The sequence below is a fragment of the Chenopodium quinoa genome, unplaced genomic scaffold, assembly GCF_001683475.1.
Source record: "Chenopodium quinoa cultivar QQ74 unplaced genomic scaffold, ASM168347v1, whole genome shotgun sequence".
Lineage (NCBI taxonomy): Eukaryota > Viridiplantae > Streptophyta > Magnoliopsida > Caryophyllales > Amaranthaceae > Chenopodium > Chenopodium quinoa.
This window is the reverse complement of record NW_018744297.1, coordinates 298,513-321,797: the sequence shown is the minus strand read 5'-3', so window position 1 is coordinate 321,797 and position 23,285 is coordinate 298,513. Positions and strand designations below refer to the sequence as shown.

The 23,285-nt window shown below is 35.1% G+C and overlaps 3 protein-coding genes across 3 annotated transcripts; all 3 read right to left on the bottom strand.

The window, feature by feature from the left end:
* Positions 1-4,119: 4,119 nt before the first annotated feature.
* On the bottom strand, positions 4,120-14,642 carry LOC110695383. The gene is made up of 4 exons (XM_021872620.1): positions 14,184-14,642; positions 5,442-5,739; positions 5,044-5,345; positions 4,120-4,950 (listed from the first exon to the last, which is right to left on the bottom strand). The coding sequence occupies exons 1-4, from the start codon at positions 14,640-14,642 to the stop codon at positions 4,120-4,122; spliced, it is 1,890 nt and encodes a 629-aa protein (XP_021728312.1).
* A 3,409-nt stretch (positions 14,643-18,051) lies between these two features.
* LOC110695382 (uncharacterized mitochondrial protein AtMg00860-like) lies at positions 18,052-18,968 on the bottom strand. Its single transcript, XM_021872619.1, has 2 exons — positions 18,515-18,968; positions 18,052-18,356 (listed from the first exon to the last, which is right to left on the bottom strand). Exons 1-2 carry the CDS (start codon positions 18,966-18,968, stop codon positions 18,052-18,054), a joined length of 759 nt encoding a protein of 252 aa, XP_021728311.1.
* Positions 18,969-19,739: 771 nt separating this feature from the next.
* Positions 19,740-20,489, bottom strand: LOC110695381. The gene has a single exon (XM_021872618.1). It carries the CDS (start codon positions 20,487-20,489, stop codon positions 19,740-19,742), a length of 750 nt encoding a protein of 249 aa, XP_021728310.1.
* Between the last annotated feature and the right edge of the window lie 2,796 nt (positions 20,490-23,285).

Here is a 23,285-nt window from a genome sequence, read left to right as displayed (position 1 = left end):
GTGAACTCATGCCCTGAAATTTATAGTCACTAGATAGATTTCTCAAGCTTTCTTGCATGAGGTTCATTTGTTGTTGCTTCACGGATCATCGACCTTGAGGGTGAGGAGCTTCAGTGTTTCAGTCATGGTAACTAGTTGGTTCCTAAGCTCATTGACTTCCTCTTGAGTTGCCATTATCTTTTTAGCCTTCCTCTTTTGACGAATTGGTTTATCGAAAAGTGAAACTTAAATAAAGAGGTTGTCCTTGATTAATCGCCCTTCTCTCCTCGACCAAGTACTGTGTAAAAGGAATTTGTGGATATTCATTGTTAATTATTTGACTCAAGCTTTATTTGACATGCAATGGATGGAGGAAGTGAAGAAAAATGGAATAGAATGTGAAGAAGAATGATGGAGATGGAGGGATATGAAAAGTTAGGAATAGAATGTACCCCCCAACTTAAATGACCGAAAAAAAAACCGACTCACGCATGAACCTAAGACATGGTCATGGTGACATGTACTCAAAGTGTGTGCTAAGACTAGTGAGTAGGTGACATGTTAAGACTCGTGTCATGACCATGTGGCTAGACTATGTGACTAGACTCAAGCAAAGACTAAGTTAAGACTTCATGTATATGCATTAAACTTGAAGACTGTGGTATTTTAGTCATAACTTTTGATCTGTGACTCTGATTTGGATGAAACCAACGCCAAATTAAAGAAAAAACTCCGGCTATGACCAAAACAAGTTGACGTTTGTGCAGTATACGGGAATAAAAATCCGGGTTGACTTAAAGGAACTATGACTCTATTTTATGCTTATTTATTAGCTCAAATTAATTAATTAATTAATTAAACAAACTCCTTTAGTCATTAATTAGTTTATTTAGTCTTAACACTAGTCAAACAAACAGTTAGGAAAAATCACATAGAGTATGCACAACAAATAATACACAATTAGTCAAGTAGGCACAATATGATGCAATGAGTTTGCAACCTAACCATGGCTCTAGTTATCTAAAGTTTGGGATATGGTTTAGTCAATATAGGGTCCATGGTTAATTGTCCGGATGCACCGCGCGGAAGCCTAACCGGGAAGAGTCGAATGGATGGGACACCGCGAGTTTTAGAAAAAAAAAAAACTCGCTTCCATGGTTTCGTGAATTCAACATTCTCGGATGTACCCTTTGTTGCACGGAGCGTTCAATCGGGTAGATGGAGCATGAATTCCTAGAGGGTTATTTCCATATGTAGAACACATATGGGTTTCGGAAAAGTGAGAAAAAATTAAATCAGGAAGTAGGATCGAGCAAACAATACAAAAAATTGGTCGAAATTAGAACGCATATTTCTGGCTCGGTATTGGGGGAGGTTGGCGCCAGCAATCAGAGACTGGCGCCAGTTTTTAACTGTAGCGCCTGGCGCCAATACTGACGTCTGGCACTACGGCTAAAAGTCTGGCGTCAAGCTGTGGCCCCTGGCGCTACTTCCCACATGCCTCAGCAGCTTTCTGTGCTGGATAAAATTTTCCAGTTTCGCGCGGTGTTATTTCGATCCTAGTTGTGAAAGATATTTCTCAAATTTCCTACGTGTAAAATCCTATGTTTTTAACTCATTACGGATGGTCATTCCAATGAGATCTTCTTTTATGCATATGGCAATAATGTTAATCAAAATTACGCACATGAAATACTTAGAACGTTTCGAGTCTCATCCACTCATTCTAAATCATTGCCGAAACAAATTCAGGAATTAAAATAGAAATCCTCCCCAGTGGTGTCGCCAAAAAACTGTTGGGAATAATTTCAAGCATTAAACCCCTAGCTTGAACCCCAATGTGATCATATACTAAAGTACGGTGGCGTCCAAAGGGAAAGAAGATAGAGTAAAAGAGTCGCCAACAAGTTTTGGGAACTTGTAAACCGTTCACAAGGTGAATGTTACACCCCTTAACGATCCAAGAGATCGTCAACTCCATAAGGTCTTGAACCAAATAAGGGTTCGGGGATGAAGGTACAAATCCAACCTAAAAGAGATTGAACCTGCCCTAATAATAGGCCTCTACTTTATTCTGATCGTATTCATGTGCGCTTTTTAATTAACATGCAAAAAATAGATTAACCCTAAACCTGTTTAATCTATGTTGGTTGATATTAATGCACAAATAAATCTATTATCGGCGATCACTTGAAATCATAATCACAATTAACCCTAAACAAGATTATTACTTATCTTATTAAGCATTATTACAAGTATAGATTCCCTTTAAACATGCGTAAAAGGTGTGATCAAGCAATAAATAAATAAGCATCAAGCAACATAATAATAATAAAAATCATAACAATAATTATAATCATCAAAATAATAATCATCATCATAAAATTATAATCATAACAATTATAATCATAATCATGTTAATATTAAAGCATAATAAAAATAGCAAGATCCTAGGCATGATACTAACAAGATTAATAACAAACCCTAGCATGTCACTAAGCAATAAAAATCAAATCTTTAACCCTACCATGATACTAACAATCATAAGTATTAGGAAGAACATAGGAAGCATCGCAGGAATCATATTTAATATTAAAATTACCCTAGACATGATACTAGGAATATCATAAGAACAATGTAAACATGATTTCTACATCATAACATCAATAAAACCATTAAAGTACTTACTTTGATGCTTCGTACCTCTTTCTAATAACAAAATACACACTTTAGTAACTTCAAGGAAAATAATAAACAAAACAATTAAATTAAATAATTGAAATAGAGATTTGGGACCAAACCCTCAGAAATTAAAACCTTTCACGTCTAGGGCGAAGACAACTTCGAATATGGCTAGGTGTTTCTAGATCTTATGAATGCGGAATTTTGTATGTGAGAAAAGGCTAGTTTAGAAAAAGAGAGAGAGGGAGAATAATCAAGAAAATCTTGATGAGAGTTGGTGAATGAAACCGGAGTTTTTAATACGTTATTTATAGAGAAAATCAGCCAAAAAGATAAAATATCAAAACAGAGACTTTGGTGCACGTAAAACAAGATTGGCGCACCTAAAACAGAGCTGGCGCCAGGCGCCAATGGCTAGCACCAGGCGCCAATAACTGCCACCAGGCGCCAGGCCTGGTTCCAGGCGACGATTTTATAAATTCACGCGTTTTTGTTTTTATCATATCTTTTGATCCGGAAGTTCAAATAAGGCATATAATATGTCTTTGGAAAGATATTAAAATCTAATTTCCAACCCAATTAGAATCAGATTAAAATATTTTGTAGATAAAAATATATGGCCAAAATAGTGGAAGGATTTCAGTTTTGGATAAAGTTTCATGTCTCATTCATATCTTTTTCGTTATAACTCGGATTTAATAATATAATATATCGTTGGAAAGATAATTTCAAGATCTATCCAACCATGTAAAATGTGGATAAATATTATGAGGCATGGAAATAAAATCTGAATATATTCCACTTCGTACAAAACAAGGATTCTTAAAAGGAGTAGTTTTATTCAATTTCAAACTCTTTAAAACATAATTATCAATCCTAACTCCATTAGTATTTAAAATAACCTTCTAGAGTATTCTAAAAGACTATAATCAATCCTAATAGCTTTAGGAATGATAATTAATAATAGGCCCTCCTCTAGATCATTGAGCCGCATATAAAAATCAAACCGGGCCCAGTTTATTATTTTGGCAATAACTTCCTCGATATTCATCGGAATTGGGCTTATAAAATATCGTTGGAAAGGTCTTTTCACACCCCATCCAACTACACCATTATTGGATCCTTATCATGGACCAACCAAACTGGATTGACTATTTTCTTAAAATAAGTTTTCAAAAACAGAGATAAGAGAAAAGAATTAAAACTATCTGCAACACTAGACTTTCCACACTTTCGTTTCATTCGATTATGATTCGACGTGAAAGGTACTCATCACTGGGATTGGTTTTGGGGAGACAAAAATGGGTGTCTACAATAGCTCATTGAGATTTTTTAGATTCCAAAATCCCTCATCATTTTGCATGCCATCAATGAAATTTCCAAGTAAATGATCAAAATACATTAAATCACTACTTGAAAATTCATTAGGATACAACTCGACAAGTCGAATCAATTTTGCTATGTCAAATGATGCAAATCGATTAGAAGGATCAAAAGAAGACATACATATGAGTAACTGTTGGCTTTTCTCATTAAACCGATTTTCAATCTCGTATGAGTAACTCTTGGCTTTTCAATCTCTTTTAATTGCAAATCAATGACACCAAGAAAAATCTCAACTTGAAAATGATGAAGATTAGGCACTCTTGGTGTATTACCACAAAACATCCTTCTACCCGGTTGAACATAAAAACCCTCCATGTTAGGAATCTCAATTTCATGCTTCTCCATAAATGAAGTAACTTTATTCAAGTGAGCATCCCATCCATTATCTCTTAACCTTTGCAAACTCCTCTTAGTTACCCCAACCAAATTCATAGCATTCACAATATCTTGATCACTCCTTTGCAAGGCCAAGTTCAACCCATTTGTGATCGCAAAAATAGACACCATCAAGTGTGCAACAAAAACAAAATCAAAAGTCATCAACAATTTTGTTATTACACATGCTTTGTTTTGGCCGTCTTTATCAATAGAAGAATTCGCAATTTCATCAAGTGACTCAAGAATAGGTTGGTATAATTCAAGAACATTCAAGATTGTTTTAAAGTGTGATCCCCATCGAGTGTCACTCGGTCTTTTCAAGCTAAGCTCTTGATTTAAACCAGTTCCTGTTTCAAGTTCACCTAATGACAAAGCCTCAACAACACGTTTCTTTTGTTTTTCTCTAAGAAATTCTTTCCTCTTAGGTGAACCACCAACAAAATTCAATAGTAGAGGAAGCACATCAACAAATAACCAATTGCAATCATTGTTCTTTTTAGCAACGACAATAACAGTTAATTGAAGCTAGTGAGCAAAACAATGAACACAATATACTTGTTTAGTTTCTTGAAGGATTAAAGATTTAAGACCATTAATTGAACCTTGCATATTACTTACACCATCATAACCTTGACTACAAACATTAGAAAGACTTAAAGAATGCTCCATTAGCATTGATTCAATAGCATCTTTAAGAGTAGCAGAAGTAGTATCAGGAACATGCATAATGCTAAGAAAGCGTTCTTTTACTTCTCCTCTATTATCAACATATCGCAAACAAAGATCTAATTGTTCTTTATCCGATATATCTGCAGATTCATCAGCCAATATAGCAAAAAAACCATCACCTATTTCTTCAATTATTGCTTTTGTTGTCTCCCTAGCACATGCATTCATAATTTGCTTTTGAATAGTAGGAGCTATCATTTGACAATTTTGAGGAGCATTTTACAACACAACATTTTGGACATCAACTCTATCCATCGCATGAAATTTTAAAAGTTCAAGAAAATTACCCTGATTTAATGAAGTTGTGCTTTCATCATGGCCACGAGCAGGCAGTCCTTGAAGTACAAGCCACTTCAAACACTTCACAGAAGCTTCTAAGCGAATTTTGTATTGCCTTGTGAACTCCTCAGTTTGCTTAGAAAAGTTAGAAATAATAGAACCCCTTTGATTTTGGAAATCATAAAGGGCACCCATAACTCTATTGTGAATGCTATTAACACCACCTACATGTTTCCTTAGTGCCTCGGGTTTGCTCCAATTTCTGAACCCCTCACTAACAAAAGCATCGAATCCGACATTGTCACTCTTGAACAAATATCAAACAAAGCAAAATGCAGCATCCTTTTCAACACTATACTCTAGCCAAGGTCTATTATCTTCAAACCACTTTAGGTTAAATCTACAAATTTTTTGCCCAAAAGGTCTAAAAGGAAAGTCAAAGGTTTCAGGTTGACAAGGTGATCTTTGATTGTACTCTCTTCTAACTACATCCCTGTCATCTGGATGAAATTCAATCATTTTTCTCCTTTTTCACGGATCTTGAGGAAGGTTTTCTACATCAGTTGATGTTATTCTTGCTTGATCAGTGAAAGCATTTGTGCAAGGATTTGAGGTGCCGACAACATTCTCTATCTCTACTTCCTCTTCATGTTCTTAAGAGATGGGAAAATTAGTTGAGGGAGATGAATTTTGTTGGCTAGGATGATTTTTTTTGGCTAGGATGATTTTGTAGTGCAGGTGAATTTTAATGACTAGAAGGAGGGTTTGGGAAAGAATTTTCTCCACTTTCTCTTTGTGTTCTTTTTGAAAAAAAAAGCTTGCAATACTTCTTTCTTGTGTTCTTTTCATGATTTTGAAAATATTGCATATACTTTATTAAAGATTTAGAGCAAGTTTTATTGTAAAAATTTTACAAGTTTACAAATTACAACAAACAAGTTATAATTCATCAACTAACATAACTTTAATCTAATTAGTCAATGTCAAATTGTCAACAAATTAACAACAATTACACAACTCAATAGATAAAATAACTTAAATAATCATAATTGAATCACTGCCCACTTAAAGTAAACAATAAGCAACAAACTTATAGGCTAACAAGTAACAATTAATACCCAACTAAACAATTAGCAACAAACAATTAGCAATAAACAATCACTACCCATCTAAACTCTAAAACAGTAACAAACTAACAAATTAAGAAATAAGAATGGTATAAATGTAGAATTCGTCAAACACTCAAACATTCATTGATTCATACATTATACATAACAATAATTTAATAAACAATTAGCAAATAGCAATTAGTAATTAATAAAGATTAATAACAAATTAACAATTACTTACGAATATATACTTACCTTTTGAAATTAAGATCTAAAAGAGGCAAAGAGCAGCAGCCAGCAGGGCCGAGTGCGGGCTGTGCGGAACTCGGAACTGGGCTACCGGCGTGATGGACTAACGACGTCCAGCGGGGCAGCGACGAACTGGGCGTCTGGGCAGGCGAGGCAGCAGACCAGCATTGAGGTTGAGTGCGGCTGGGTGGAAGTGGGAAGTTAGGAAGTTAGGGTTTTAACTTTGAAAAGGAAATATAAAAGAGAAGAGGAAGACTTCCCTTTTCCCGTGTTTTTTTCTGAAAAAAAATTAATTTTTTTTTGGGGGGTAGCACGTGCCCCCCCGAGCCCCTACGTGGGTCCGCCACTGTTTACCATATTGGTAAGCAATGTTGACTATTTTCAAGTGGAGTCATGAATGAGCATATGGGTGTCCCGGGATTTGCTTTACCTAGTTTAGAATTGTTGGTCTTGTCTTTATTTTGAGTACTCATAACAATAAATATTAATAAAAGAAAGTTGAGTTTTCGCTGCAAGTTTCGTTATTAAGTAAAATATTTTGAGTAGTCTTGCGTAATCACGCAGGAGTAATACGCCCAAGTCTATCTCTACGGTATAATTATACGTATTATATTAGATTGTTCCGAAATGCACGAGTAGTTTTCAATGATCTAGTGTTTATAGTTTTTACAAATATACAATTAGAGATATCTATACTTAGTATTTAAAAACTCAAACCACCATCATTCATATGCCACATGTCCTCAAAACTTATCCATATGCCACATGTCCTTACAACTCACTCATATGCCACATATTACTTCCCTTACCTTTTTAATATTAAAAAATTAAATTAAAAATAGGAAAATTTTAAAATTACCACCCAAAAATGTAACCATTTTCAAACTAGCCACCCATTAAATTTTTTATTTTAAATTACCTCCCCTTAAATTAAATAAATGCTTACATTACCACCCATTTCAAAAATCCGGTGGATTTTTCGTTTGTGGGCCCCACCTAACACTTATTTTGACCCTTTTGACTGATTTTTTTTCCCGATTTTTCTCTTTAAAAACGCTCTCCTAACTTCAATTTACATTTTTTCTCTTTGAAATTTGGTTGAATTTGGTGATGAAATTGTAAATTAAAGTAAAGAGAAAAATCGGGGAAAAATAAGTCAAAAGGGTTTAAATAAGTGTTAGGTGGGGCCTACAGACGGAAAATCCACCGGATTTTTTAAATGGGTGGTAATCTGAGCATTTATTTAATTTAAGGGGTGGTAATTTAAAATAAAAAATTAAACGGATGGTTAGTTCGAAAATGGTTACATTTTTGGGTGGTAATTTAAAAATTAACCTTAAAAATATTACATAATGTTAAAAGTCTTTATGCGTAACTTGCACATTTAAGTAAGAAAATGAAGTGTTTCATTTCTACCATGATAGAATAAAGTAGAATTAACTATTATATAAACAGATATATGAAGTATAATAAAAATAGTCTTTTTATCTCTTAAACTTAAAATATAGCATAAACTAATACGAAGTATGTCATTTCATATTCTACAATATTCATGTATATATACTTAACTAAATTCCTTCATATATTCTTCCACAATTCCACCCTCATTTTTTTATAAGTTTTCACAGCATTCACCTCAAAGTCATGTAACAAAAACTTCGTAATTTCAACTATTGAAAAGCATACATTTATATAAAAATAACATAAGTTATAACCCTTGCATTGAACGGGCCAAAATGCTAGTTACACTATAAAATTTTTGTCTCAATTCACGTAAAACTACATACAATTATTGCAATTATTTTGTTACGGATGGAGTATAATAGAAGTGTTAAGTATAAGAAGGGAAGGAAGTTTTCAATTGACAAAAAGTGGTACATGATACGTACCATGTAGCAATAAATAGCGCAGCATACCAACCTTGTGAAGCACTAGTCTTAGGGCATAAAGCACTCTATAAAATTCACATCAGATTAGAATATTTGTTGGGTATTTTTTTTGTTGGATTTAAAAGTACTCTATAATAACTCACAACTAACAAAGAGTAATAACAACGAGCAAAAACAAGCAAGAGATCTAAAATTTTGTTGGGTATTTTTTTTTTTTGGTTTTTGTCTCAACTTTCTTCATCTATAATTTCTTTTGATTTGGTATGACAAGAAGCAAAGGTTTTGGGTAAGCTACTTTGAAGAATTGATTTTATTTTGGTTTCTTCATCTAAAATTGATTTTATTTTGGGATTTTGTTTAGGTGGTTACTTTGAAGAATTGAAGAAAGTATGAGAAGAAGCAAAGGTTTTGGGTAAGCTACTTCTCCTTTTCATCTTTCACATATTTTTTCTTTCTTCTTCTTTCATCTATCATTTTATTTTATAGTAAATTATTCTTGACAATGCATGTTGTGTTGATGCAAAAATTCTATAATTTTTTTTTATTTTAATTATCTATTCATTTATTCTTTTGGGGTGTTTAGAGAAGACTAAGTTTGCAAAATTTATTTGAACTTACATTCAACTAAAAAAGATTAATCGAATTTCTCATGACAAAAAAAGGGAAAAAAAAAAAGAAATTCAATGAAAAGTTAAAAAAAATTGTATTTCTTTGTAAAAAAAAAAAAAAAAATTGTATTTCACGTTTTCACATTAAGAAAAGTTCTTACCATGGGATCCCTATTTTTTTAAGGGTTTAGGTACTTCAGTTTTTATTATAATTTTTTTTTTTTGAAAAATAATTTAATCTTTAAATTGTAGGTATTTTGTCTACCACTAACTAAATTGTACTCCGTATCATTATATTTTGAGGCTTTCAAAGTAAATGATTTGCAATGGTAATAATTATTTTAATATAATTATGTAGATTTAGGATTTATCTATGATATGAGTTTGCCATCATATATTGTGCTTATTTAACTATTTTCCATTAAAAAACAAAAATAGGTTTTAACTTTATATTTCATGGTACCGTAAAAAAACACAAGGTTTATGTGGGGTAGAGACTAGTACAGTGGCGGATCTTGAAACTTTTTCTTTCAGGGGCCAATAATTTTTAATATAAGCATATAAAAATTATTTACAAATTCAGTGCAATTTTATATTATAAATGCTAAGGTGTTAAACAACTTGTTAATTGATAGATACTCATATTAATAGAAAAATATATAACGACATATCGTAGGTATGAAAGCAAAAACTTACTTTATACTTTTAAGGGAGTAATTTATCGTCCTTGATAACGTCTTTTCGCCTAAAATTATCAATTATTTTCTAGTGCTCAGAGAAACCAATAAAACATAAGAAGTAGAAATTTATTTTAACAACAAAAAATGTTTAACAATTGTTTAAGGAAGATTGAATAAATAAATGTGGAGTAAGAAAAAAGGGGAAAGGGTTTGTGGGTCAATGAGTTGTCAGTACTTTTGGAAATTGGGTTGTAGGGTATTTATACTCTATAGTTAGTTACCTTTTCTACGCTACTAGGTAACTAAGAAAAACAAATGGGTTTTTTTAATGGGCCTTTAAACAAAGTACAGTATAATTTTTTTTTTCCCACAAGTTATCAGGGGCCAAGCCCTCTTCAGCCCTAACAATAATCCGCCCCTGCTTAGTACCCTTCTTGGTGCACTTGGTGTTTTTGTTGATGGAATTGTTGTTGTTGGAATCGTTTTTGTTGTTGCTCTTGACCTTGTTGTTGTTGCTCTTATTTCTCTTATTCTTCACCGGGAAGCCAAAAAAGGTCCCTTGGAAAGACCTAGTTGCCTTCATCGTAGATGCCCGTGATCTCTTGGTCGGGGAGGTAGGCATGGTGTTGGACTTAATGATTTTTATGATGACACAACCTCACTTACTTACAAACTAATAAGTGCTTGATTGTTTGAGTGTGTGCTCAGTTGCAAAGACCAGGAGAATTAAGTGTCTTGTAAAGATACCATGAGGAACAAGAAGGCTAGAAACAGAGCTATCCATAAAGAAGAGTTCCTTTGCAGGAACTGGTGCTTCAGAAATGAAGACTTGAGAAGAGAAGGTTCCCCTCAAGGACAAAAGCTTTAGAGAAGAAGCTTCATCAGAGAAGAGAAGTTCCTCCCAAGGAACAGAAGCCTCGGAGTAGAAGCTTCATCAGAAAACATGGAGACTAATATATTTTTATATTTTAGGATTTATGTAAGTATGAGATATTAAGTTGCACTCGAAAATTCTGTGTGGAATTGGTCCAAAAGATAAAATTGTGCATGCTAGTTTTTAGGAAAACTGTTGCTTTCCAAAACGCTAAACTTTTTTCCAAATTAAAAGGGATTTTATTTTATTTCTGATTTTCTAAAATATCTTCTGAAAATAAAATCTCCCACGTTTTCTAAAAACTTGCGGCCTACTCCTCCATGATTTTCTTCAAGTCATGGTCTTGCACATTGAGGAGTTCATGTTTCCTTAATTTTAGGAACATGATCTTCTTAGTGGGTTGGAGTAGTGGCGTAGTGGATTTGCTGCACAAAGAAGTTTTTCGTAAACGAATTTTGGTCTATAAATAGGTGTTGATTTCAGACGGAAAAACTCACCCTTGTTCACATAAGTTTTCTAGCTTTTAATTCGAGTCAAGTGTCAATTCCACACAAGTCAATTAGAGTGTTCTTAATGTTCTTATACTAGAGTTTGTTTTTCTTTCGATTTGTAATTTGGGGAATGGGGAAGTTTGAGTGAACTTCTGTGTATGAGAAAGAGAAGTGAGAAGAGAAGTGAGAAAGAGAAGAGAGAACAGAGAAGTGAGAAGAGAGAAAGAGAAGAGAAGAGTGACAAGTTGGGTGACTTGTCCCTTAGGGTTTCAAGTTTGTAGAGGAACTTGAGTTTGAGTCTTTAGTTTGTAATAGGACCATTTCCCTATTCTAGTGAAGATTCTTTTCCCAAAATCCCAAGTGGTTGTGGCTTTTCTCCTTGTTAGGGCCAAGGAGTTTTCAACGTAAAAATCTCTCTTGCATCTTTATGTTCCTTTAGTTAATCTTTCAGTTTCTTTAGCTTACTTAATCTTAATTCCGCAAAAAGTTTGGCTAAACTCTCATACTACAATTCAACCCCCCCTTCTTGTAGTATTCTTTGAAACAACACATGGGGTTGCCCACTCACCAACCACAAGTATGGATGGGCCCATTGTATATTCATGACCTAGTTCATCGTCCTCAATGCTTACATATCTACTTGTATTGGCCCTGGACAAAAATCCTCATCTGCAAAATCAAGGTTAAGAAAACCAGCAATAATGGTAATCATTCTACCTATGGTAATGTTACCGGTTCCCATGGCAACATCATCAAGGTGGTCAACAAGCCAAGCACCTACATCTAAGGCAGTGCTCCCCTCACTGAGGGTGCCAAAGGAAGTAAAGCTCCCTTGTGGACACCACCCCCGAACTATCACCCCTAGCAAACGTCATGTTTGCTATAGTCCTCTGAGAAAGCCTAAAAGCGGGGTGAATAACGGTTGTGGCGTTATCGGACCTAGGGTTGTACTAAAAAAGGCCCGTGATTTTTCTCCAAAACTCTCCCTCATTGTAGTTACGGGGGTACCTTTCCTTGGGCCCTATGGTTCCGGCAGTAGACCACCCAAATGCTTGATTAACCTTCCTAATGTTTCATTTTATGGTTTGAGTTCATGAGTTGGAAGGTCATGTAACGGGGAGTTCAGTTCATGTCTCGGTGCACGTAAAGGATGGAGAGGAACTCAAAAGTTTATCTCTAGTAAGTTGGGGCGGAAAATCCTAACCAAGAAGCTAGGCTGGCACCCTCAAACAATATTCTCATATCGTCCCCTACCCCTAATTTATTTGCCACCTCGTTGTTGTAGAACCTAGTTGGCCTAACTCACCTCCTACTATTCTTAACAAAGTTGGACAAGAAGGCCGGGTCATTAAACACAATCCTCATTGTATCCACTTATGGTGGATCAACGGGAGGAGGAGGCGATGGGTTTCGGTACCTAGCATCGGTGTTTCTAGGTCGGTAATTTGTGAAAATTTGTTGAATTTGGGTGCAAATTTAAGTGTTTGATGGAGATTTGAGTGAGTATGAAGGAAGAGGATGTAGAAGTTAGAGTGAGAAAGAGGGGAAATTGTGGAGAGAGAAAGGGGGTTTGAATTTTTTTTTTAAATGAGTAAAATGTCGTGCTTAATACTCCTTAAACCCAGGCTGCACGGGCGTGCAATGGTTGGCATGGGCGTGCAGCCTGGGTCAGAAAGTTTTGAACTTTCTGCCTGACCGAGCACGGCCGTACAGCCTGGGCAAGAAAGTTTTGAACTTTCTGCCTGACCGAGCACGGCTGTGCAGCATTTGGCACGAGCGTGCAGCTTCTCTTGCACGACCGTGTAGAACTTTGAGTTTTGCTTTGAAACATTCTGCTTGCCTCTGTCTGACCCTGCACGGGCATGCGATGTTCTGCACGCCCGTGCAGACCTGATGCTGCACGCTTTCACCTTTTTTTTTGAATAATAGCAATAAGGAATAACGATAATAATAAAATTATTATCATCACCATTATTATTACAGTTTTTTTCACCATAGACCCCTGATTTTTTTGTTTATTCACCATATACCCATGATAATTTTCAAATTAACCATATAACCCTGAGTTTAAACAAAAATTCACCATATATCCCTAATGACAACAAGATGAATGGAATATGATTAATTATGCATCAAAACCACCTTATATCTCTCTCCCCCATCCTTGAAACCACTCCTTTCCTTAGTCCTATCCTTGAAACTATTCCAAATCTCCATAATAATATCTATATGATCAATTTTGAGGATGAGAAAAAGAAATTTAGGGTGGTTTTGGGGGTGGAAAAATGAAATGTGGGTGATTTCGAAGGTAAAGGAATGTATTTAGGGTGATTTCGGGTCATAATTAACGCTAATGATTGACAAAGTTAACAATTATGGGTATGGTGTATTTTTGTGAAAACTCGAGGGTATATGATGAATTTTAAAAAGTTCATGGGTATAAGGTGAATAAAGAAACAACTTAAGGGCATATGGTGAAAAACCTGTTATTATTATTATTATTGTAACACTTCTCTCACAAATCTTTTATATAACCCTTTCAAGCATACCTACAAGTGTAAAAAGAAAGGAGTTATTGAAAAAAAAATAGATTGAGAGAAGCAAAAATGGGAAAGAATTAAGGGAGAAGGGTGAGAAACTCGATCGGGTTGCCTCCCGTTAGCGCTCTTTATACATCACTAGCTTGACGACACTCCGATCACATTAATTGGAGTTGTTAAATTCCTTCACTTTGATGGAGTGAAGCACACCTTTCTTGTCACCCTCATAATAAACCCTGAGGCGTTGACCATTCACCTTGAACGTTTTGATGCTCTCACTCCAAAATTCAATTGAGCCATTGGGAAATACCTTAACCACTTGAAAAGGGCCACTCCACCTTAATTTAAGCTTTATGGGAAAAATCTTTAACCTTGAGTTGTAGAGAAGAACCTTATCACCTTCTTTGAAGTCCCTTTTGATGATGTATTTGTCATGAAATTCCTTTGACCTTGCCTTGTAGGAGCTTGCACTATTGTATGCATTCATTCTCAATTCTTCTAATTCGTGCAAGTCTAGCATTCTCTTTTCTCCGGCACTTTTGAGATCAAAATTCAAGGCTTTGATTGCCCATTGAGCCTTGTGCTCCAACTCTACGGGCAAATGACAAGACTTCCGATAAATCAACTTGTAAGGAGTAGTTCCAATGGGAGTCTTAAAAGCCTTACGGTATGCCCACAAGGCATCATATAGCTTTGCCTCCCAATCCTCCTTGCTTATAGCCACGGTATTCTCAAGAATGAGCTTGATTTCTCCATTTGATGCCTCCATTTGGCCGCTTGTTTGATGATGGTAGGACAAACCAACCTTATGGTGAACTCCATACTTAGCCAATAAAGCCTTGAATGTTCTATGAACAAAATTAGACCCTCCATCACTTATCGCATATAATCGCCCATATTTTCAACCTAATTAAAGCATATTTATTTATTATTTATACATATATTTTTATTTTAATTTTATAGTATGAATTATTTTGATGAAAAAGTAACAATATTTTTATAATTAATAAGCTAAAACTACTAAGTTTAATTTAAATTATAAGCCTCTCTTAACTTAGTAGCCCAATATTTAATTCCTACTCAAGCCCAAATTACACAATTCTTACTCCTAATAAAATTAGGAAACTAAAGCCCAAATAAAACTCTAAAAATCCTCAAACCCTTCTCCCTCTCACGTAAAATTCATTCACCCTTTTTCCTCCTTCTCTCCTCTTTCACAGCTTCACAACAACAACAACAACAACAATAACAAAAAACTGAGACTGTCGGCTGCCGCTGCCCAGCCGCCGACGCACCACCTCCGTCGCCACCCAGCTGACCGGCGACCACCACAACCTACAATAGTCCGCCCCCATTTCTTACTCCATTTCTTTACTTCTTTTTATTTTATAAATTTGATTTAAAGTTCTAATCTTTGTTTAATTTTGATTCTAAATTATTATTATGGGTTGATATTATATATGGGTTATAAAAGATTATAAATTTATGAATTTTTATATGTTTAAATTATTATACAAAATTTCAGATTTGTTTAATTAAGAAAATAAGGGTTTAAGAATTGATTTTTCAAGTTTTAGGGCTTGAAAACATGCTAATCAAGTTACCAAATCATACTATGTTTAACTTACGTTACAATATAATTATTTTGATCATATATAAATTTTTAGATTATTAAATTTTTAATTTTTATGAACAAGTTGTGTCAATTTTAAATTTTTATGCTTATAATCTTATAAAATAATTATTGTGGACATTTCATGATTAAAAGGCCTTGAAATTTAAATTCTAATCTCTAGAATAAATTTTCAGATTTTAGGTTATTGTTTTTGAAGCTTCTAATTGCATTGAATTGGTGAATTTTTTATTTTAAAGCCTAGTAACTTAATATATAATATTGGTAGTTCAAATATTACTATGATTATAAGATTTCATGTATAAAGTAAATTTTCAGATTTTTATAAAGCTTTAAACTTGCTGTAATTTCATGTACAAGGGTGTATTTTAAGGTTTTTATGAAGGAAATTTAAAGAACTATATATAAGATTTTGATTTTAATTAAATGAGATGTTCTAAAGTGTTGTTTAATTGGATTTTGAAGGTTTTAAGTAAGTTAGTATTGTTATAAATTTGGTTGTTTGAGTATTGATTGAAATCTTATTGTTGGACTTTATAGAAGGTGATTTCTAGTGGTAAAGTGGCACAAAGGATTGTTTATACGAGGTACGTACGAGTTACAAAACCTTGCCGTTAGATGCATGTTTAGGGATGTATCGAGAACCTAGTATCATGTATAGAGAAACTGGCTAAATTGTTTAGTTATACATTGTGATTTCCGTATATTGTGTATGAGGCATGTTTGAGATATAAGTATATGACTACTGTTGTGGGTGATGTATAAGTGATTGTCTTATCAATTGGATATGTTATGATTAGTTAAAGGTTCTGGATTCTTGGTTGTCTATAAGTGGAATTAATTTTGATAATGGTTCCGTGAGGTTAATTTTTAATACTCTTTCATGAATTAATTATGATTTGAGTAGAGGGAGTTTATTAAAGTCTTTTAAGACGAGGTTCAGGATTTGAAGTCCCATATGCACTTAAGGTGTTTATACACCGAGGTAGTATAGGATTCAATACTAAATATTATTTTCCACTAATAAATCAAGAATTGAATTGAAAATTTGGATTTCTTAGAATAATGTGATATTTGATTGATTATATTGTTTTGCATATGAGTCATCACCAATTCTAAACTTGTAAATCACGTAAAGTACAAGATGGATGAGCAATAAAACGCTAGATTTGTGCCCATCTGGAGTAATGATAATCAGGGGTTGGGGTACACGGGGTATTAGCCGTGCACTTTTCTAGAGGCCGTCTAATATACGAGTCTCTTATTTCAAATAATTTTCAAAAACTAGGAGTTAGATGAGATGTCATACTAGTTACGATCACAGAGTCGCGCCCGTGGTCGTTGGATGTTTGATTGATGTTTCCGAAAGGAGGCATGGGGTTTTTCTTTTATTGATGTTCCAAATGGAGCATGGGATGGACAAACTTGTCTATTCTTAATCCAATGATTATAATGAAATTAATAAATTGTCATTAAATAGAGGTGTCTTAGTACGTAGTGTTTGGGTCGTTAATTAAATTGTATGTCATTTAAATTGTATGTCATGATTGATTATGCTTGTATGTACTCAGTTTTTCTGATTACGTACTTTTGAGTGTCTTTATTTGGTCATGGATTTCGCCTTTCAATGACCCTGTGACAATCCAATTTTTACATTTGTAATATTGGGGAGCCGACTTATCACAGGTGTTTACATAGTTTGGACTTGTATCAAGGTGGTGGGATTTTGAGTGGAGAGTTGGTTATTGTTGGCAATTTATTTCTTTTCATAAGTTGGAATTTATTTAAAATCTGGTTTTATTTATTTACTACTTTTATTGGGTTTTGAATGAGGGCCTTAATGGTTCCAAGTTGTAAGACTTAATTTGGTTTTGTTCGTTGGTTTTGAAACTTATTTATAACTGATTTAGTTTTACCGCTGCTAATTTCTTATTTAGCCTTAACGTTTGAACACGTGGGGAAAGCACGTTAGTAATTTCCTGGATATTGTTCAGGGTACTCACAAGTTTAAAGAGAAAAATTATTGGGGTGTTACATCACAGCTCGTGGGACGCCAAATCCTGGGAATATGATCTTTTTAAACATCTTCATCACCACCTATGAGTCATTCTTTGGTGATGCAAGAGCTTCCACCCATTTGGACACATAGTCCATCGCTACAAGAATGTAGAGATTACCGTAGGATGAAGGAAAATGACCCATGAAGTCAATCCCCCAAACATCAAACACCTCCAATTCCAAGATCGGATTTTAAGGCATCTCATTCCTCTTTGAAATGTTCCCGGTTCTTTGGCATTTTTCACAAGTCTTCATAAAGACCCATGAATCCTTGAAAAGAGTAGGCCTAAATAATAAACATTGCAACACTTTTTGCCGTCGTTTTGTTTGCTCCCTTATGACCACTACATTGTGATGAGTGGCACATACGGATCACATCTTGTATTTCATCATCGGGAACACATCTTCTCCAAAGATTATCTACCCTTATCTTGTACAAAATGGGATCACCTCATATGTACCTCTTTGATTCATGCTTCAATTTTCTTCATTGTTGAGGGGTAAAATCCGGCGAAATTTCCTCACAAGACAAGTAATTCACTATATCGGCATACCAAGGTAATGACTTTGCTTGGATATCATACAAAACATCATCTTTTAGCTCATTATTAACCGAGAGTTTATCAACATCTTCATCTCGGATCTCCAACCTTGAAAAATGATCCGCTACCGAATTTTTCGTCCCCTTCTTGTCTTTCACCTCTATAAAAAAATCTTGCAAAGCAAGCACCCATCTTATCAATCTAGGCTTTGAATGATTTTTGGAAATGAGATACTTGATTGCCGAATGGTCTGTACAGACAATGGTCTTTAAACCCAAAAGGTAGGAATAGTTGTGGTGAAGTTCTTTTGTGCATCATTCAATGTTTTGCTAGCATCACCACGCGCACCCTCTTTTATTTATTTTGCCCTAGTATGGCACCAACCGTTGTGTCACTTGCATCACATACACATTAATTCAAAGGGGAGGCTCCAATCCGGAGCTTGCACTATTGGTGCCGAGATCAATGCATTCTTCAACCTACAAAATGCATCTAGACAAGCATCATCAAATACAAAATCACTCTCCTTTTGAAGAAGTGTAGTAAGAGGTTTGACTATTTTATAGAAGTCCTTGATGAAACGGCGATAGAAACCGGCATGCCCCAAGAAAGATCTCACCCCTTTCAAATTTTTAGGGGGTAGGAGCTTCTCTATTACATCCACCTTAGCCCTATCAACCTCAATCCTCTCATGAGAGATCTTATGGCCAAGAACAATGCATTCTTGGACCATAAAATGACATTTCTCCCAATTGAGGACAAGGTCGACCTCTTCAAACTTTTTTAAACATCGTGTGAGATTAATTAAACCATCATCAAAAGAACAGCCCCCTACCGAGAAGTCATTCATAAAAACCTCCATTTCTTTTTCAATCATATCCGCAAAAAATTCCATCATACATCATTGGAAAGCAGCGGGGCATTGCATAAACCAAATGACATCCTACATGAAGCATAGGTGCCATATGGACAAGTAAATGTTGTTTTCTCTTGATCATCCGGGTGAATTGGGATTTGAAAGAACCTGAAATAACCATCAAGATAACAAAAATATATACTTGTGAGCTGCTAGCCTTTCCAACATTTGATCAATCAAAGGTAATGAAAAGTGATCTTTCTTGGTGGATGTGTTTAGTCTACGATAGCCTATACACATCCTCCAACCGGTAATGGTTCTAGTAGGGATGAGCTCACTTTTTATTTTTAATAACCTTCATTCCCCCTTTTTAGGGACTACTTGCACCGGTGTCACCCACCCACTACTGGAAATAGTATAAATGATACTGGTGACAAGTAGTTTAAGAACTTCCTTCTTGACCACTTCAAGCATTGGAGGATTAAGCTTTCTTTGTCTTTCAATTGATGGTTTAGCATCATCCTCCAATGAAATTCAATGCATGCAAAGCGTTGGGCTTATACCTTGTAAATCATCAATTTTGTAGCCCAAGTCTTTGCGATGCATCCTCAAAACATTCAATAATTTAGAGGTTTGATCCTCATCCAAAGATGCATTGACAATGACCGAAAAATTAGAATATGGATCAAGAAACTCATACCTCAAGTTGGATGGTAGAGGTTTTAGCTCTACACTTGGACATTCCTTACCATTGTCGTTCATGAGTTCTTTCTTTACTTATTTTTCTCCAATCACAAGGTTTTCTTCTTCCTTGTCCATGGAGATGGAGTCAAGATTCTCCTCAGTTGGCTCCATCTCCATGTCTACATTGCAAGACCTATCTTTGCTTTCAAGTTCACACTCAAGAGAATCATTAGTATTATAAAAATTCCATTGTATGGATTCATTAATAACAATTTTAACAACATCAATTCGCATACAAGCATCCATGTTGGATGGACATTTCATAACTTGGTTCAATTTTAATTCTACTTTCTCTTTTCCAACAAATAAAGACAATTTTTCATGTTTCACATCAATAATAGCCCCCGCTGTAGCTAAGAAAGGCCTACCTAGAATTATGGGGACATTCAAGTCCTCGTCCATATCAAGCACAATAAAGTCCACCGGAATGTAAAGTTTTCCCACCCTATGGGGGACATCCTCTAATTTTCCCAAAGGCATCTTAACCGAACGATCGGCTAATTGAAGGGAAATGTAAGTGGGCTTTAACTCTCCTAGGCTAAGTCTTTTGCACAAAGAGAGGGGCATCAAGCTTATGCAAGCACCTAGATCACACAAAGCACAATCAATTACCATTTCCCCAATAACACATGGAATAGAAAAACTACCAGGATATTCAAGCTTAGTGGGAAACTTATTTTGAATAATTGCACTACAATTTTCCGGCATGTTAATTGTTTCCACAAAGTCAACTTCTCTTTTATTACTCAAAATGTCCTTAAGAAATTTATCATAAGTTGACATTTGTTTTAAAGCATTGGTGAATGGAATGTTAACATAAAATTTTCTCAAGACTTCTAAGAATTTAGCAAATTGATCATCAAGTCTAGACCCGGCAAACCTTCTCGGAAAATGAAGATTTGCCACCTGAAGCGGGATTTCACTCTTTTTTTTTCTTTTTCAACTTCTTTTTCTCTTCTTCTTTTTCTTTTTCCACTCTGATCTCTCCATGGGAATCACTCATTTCAATCACTTTTTATTTTGACTTCTCACCTTCTAAGTCATATTGCATTCCCTTCCCTTAGACTTCCCCCAAGCTTTTCCTACTTCTAGTTACAATGGCATTGGCTTGCTCTCTAGGATCTAGACCTTAACTAGGCAATGAGGTACTAAACTTGCCTTTAAGTGCACTAGCTATTTGGGCCATTTGATTTTCCAACATTTCATTGTAGGTTTGCATTTGTTTGAAGCTTTTCTCTAAGTCATTTGTCTTTTTAGTTTGGGTGTTGAAGAATTGCTCCATCATGCTTTCTAAGTTAGACTTAGGAGGAGGGGGGGCTTGAATTTGGAGTGGTGGTTTAGGAATAGGATCTAGGGTTTACACCTCCATTAAAATCGGGTGGGTTGTGAGTGGAAGAGTATTGGCCTTTTTGTTGATACCTATTGTCATTTCTCTAATTTCGTTGATTATTAGACACATAATTACCAACACCATTAGCTTAACCTTGACCTTGACCACTGCATAGCCCTTGGGTTTGGCCATTTATCCAACCAAAACTGGGTAATGTTTCCATACCTTGTTATAGGTGTTGGAGTAGGGGTCACACCTAGGGTTGGCATGCACATTATTTACTTGTTCCATAGAAGGGGAAGGGGAACTTTGCTCATTCAACAATGGACACTCAGAAGACGTATGGTCTTCACTACCACACACTTCTCAAGACATCAATTGCATATACAAATTATCATTTAAAGAATTAGATGCATGTGAGTTATGGAAAAAGGAAATAGGAGGAGGAGAATATTACATTTGATCAAATTAGAGGACAAAGCATCTAATTTTGAGCTAAGCATATTGATAGCACTAACCTTATACCTTCCTCCTTTTTTAGTAGTGCTTCTCTCATCGTGACTCTGTAGGCGTCGTACGAAGTGCGCCTACATAAAAGCATGTTGTGAATATGCTTGGCACTCATAGGAAGTGGGAATTGACATATACGATTAGGGACAAAAAAGTAGGGAGCCGCCAACAAGTTTTTAAGGAACTTGTAAACCGTTCACGGATCATAAATTGGCAATCACGATAAGGGACAACGATAGGCAACAACGATTGACCCGTGAAGGTTACACCCCATTCATAATCCATGAGATTACTAACTCCATATGGTTCGGAACCACGAAAGGAGGATCGGGGATGATGGTACGAAGTGAGTCATGGAGTCACATTCGCCCGTATTAGCCTCTACTCGATTCTTATATTGAAAAGCATTCCTGTGATCTCAAAGGCATACAAACAATAATTCAATTTGCTCCAAACTATTATTTAACTAAATTGGTTTAACATTAATGCACACATAATTCTAAAAATTTGGTGATCACTTGAATTAATAATAAGATTAAAAGGAATCCTAAACCGGTTGTCCAAATTATCTTATTAGGCGTGATTTGCAATTACATATTCCCTTTAAACATGCAATATGGTGATCATAAAAATAATAATAGAATAAACATTAATATTAAAACCAATTTAATCACAATCCAACAACATAAAATTGTTAGAAAAATAATAATAATAATAAAAGAGCATGATCCTTACTTTGAATCTGTTTGCTTGCAACTACAAAATAATAAACGAGTTAGTAACTTCAAGGAAATAATAAAACAATAACTAAATTAAATTAAATAAAATAAGTTTGATTTTGGGGTCAAACCCTCAAACAATTCTACCTTTCACGCCTTGGCTTAAGGACAGAACCTCGAGTGAAATATGGACTCCTTTGAGTGCTTGAAGAAGGAATTTTGAAGTGAAAAGGGTAGGCTAGTATTTAGGTTAATAGCATAGAAGAGAGAAAATAAGAATAATAAAATTCTCGTTTTTCCGTACATCAGAACTGAGGGGGTATTTATAGGGAAAATGTGCTGAAGGAGTACACGGAACCCTAAAATGATAAAAACCCTAAAAAGGTATCCCGTGACACGGTCAGACTGTACCGTGACACGGTTAGACAGTACCGTCAGACGGTACACTTTCCCGTGACACGGTCAGTTTTGGAGTGACGCGGGAAATTTTCTGAAAACGGAATGAAAAACGCGTTAAGGGTTTACACGGAAAGGACACAGAACATCCCGTGTCACGACAGACCTCCCGTGTCACGGGAAGTCCCACCGTCAGACGGATAGGGTTCCCGTGACACGGTCAGGCTGTACCGTGACACGGTCAGTTCCAGTCCATTTTTCCGTCTAAATTCATTTTTAACCCTAATTTCTTTCGGCTTTTTAAGTGCCGATTGATAATTTCGGGCTTTTTCTTACTTTTATTATTCGGGCTAAAATATGAAAATAATAAAAATAAATAAAATATTTGGGCCAAAAATAAATAATAAAATAATAAAATAAAAAGGTTTGGGCTTAAAAATAATTAATAAGCTTGGGCTAAAATTAAAATTATGCTTTTACCAAACATCAAGACTAATCCATGGACCTTTCAAAAGTATGAATAAAATACGATTTTTTAAGCTCTCTCGGGATTAAATACTAAACCCGACCAATAGTGGCGGTGAAAGGTTATTTATCATTGGGTTTGGTTTTGGGGAGACATTT

Excerpts from the sequence above, each read along its gene's own strand:
- LOC110695381 (XM_021872618.1), bottom strand. The coding sequence starts at position 20,489 with ATGTCAACTTATGATAAATTTCTTAAGGACATTTTGAGTAATAAAAGA.
- LOC110695382 (XM_021872619.1), bottom strand. The coding sequence starts at position 18,968 with ATGGAGGTTTTTATGAATGACTTCTCGGTAGGGGGCTGTTCTTTTGAT. Across the intron at positions 18,357-18,514 it reads CCTCCCCTTTGAATTAATGT|ACCATTCGGCAATCAAGTAT; the intron begins GTATGTGATGCA and ends TTGTCTGTACAG.
- LOC110695383 (XM_021872620.1), bottom strand. The coding sequence starts at position 14,642 with ATGGAGGCATCAAATGGAGAAATCAAGCTCATTCTTGAGAATACCGTG. Across the intron at positions 5,346-5,441 it reads CACAACTTCATTAAATCAGG|CTCCTACTATTCAAAAGCAA; the intron begins GTAATTTTCTTG and ends GTCAAATGATAG. Across the intron at positions 4,951-5,043 it reads GTAGTCAAGGTTATGATGGT|CTTCAATTAACTGTTATTGT; the intron begins GTAAGTAATATG and ends TTTGCTCACTAG.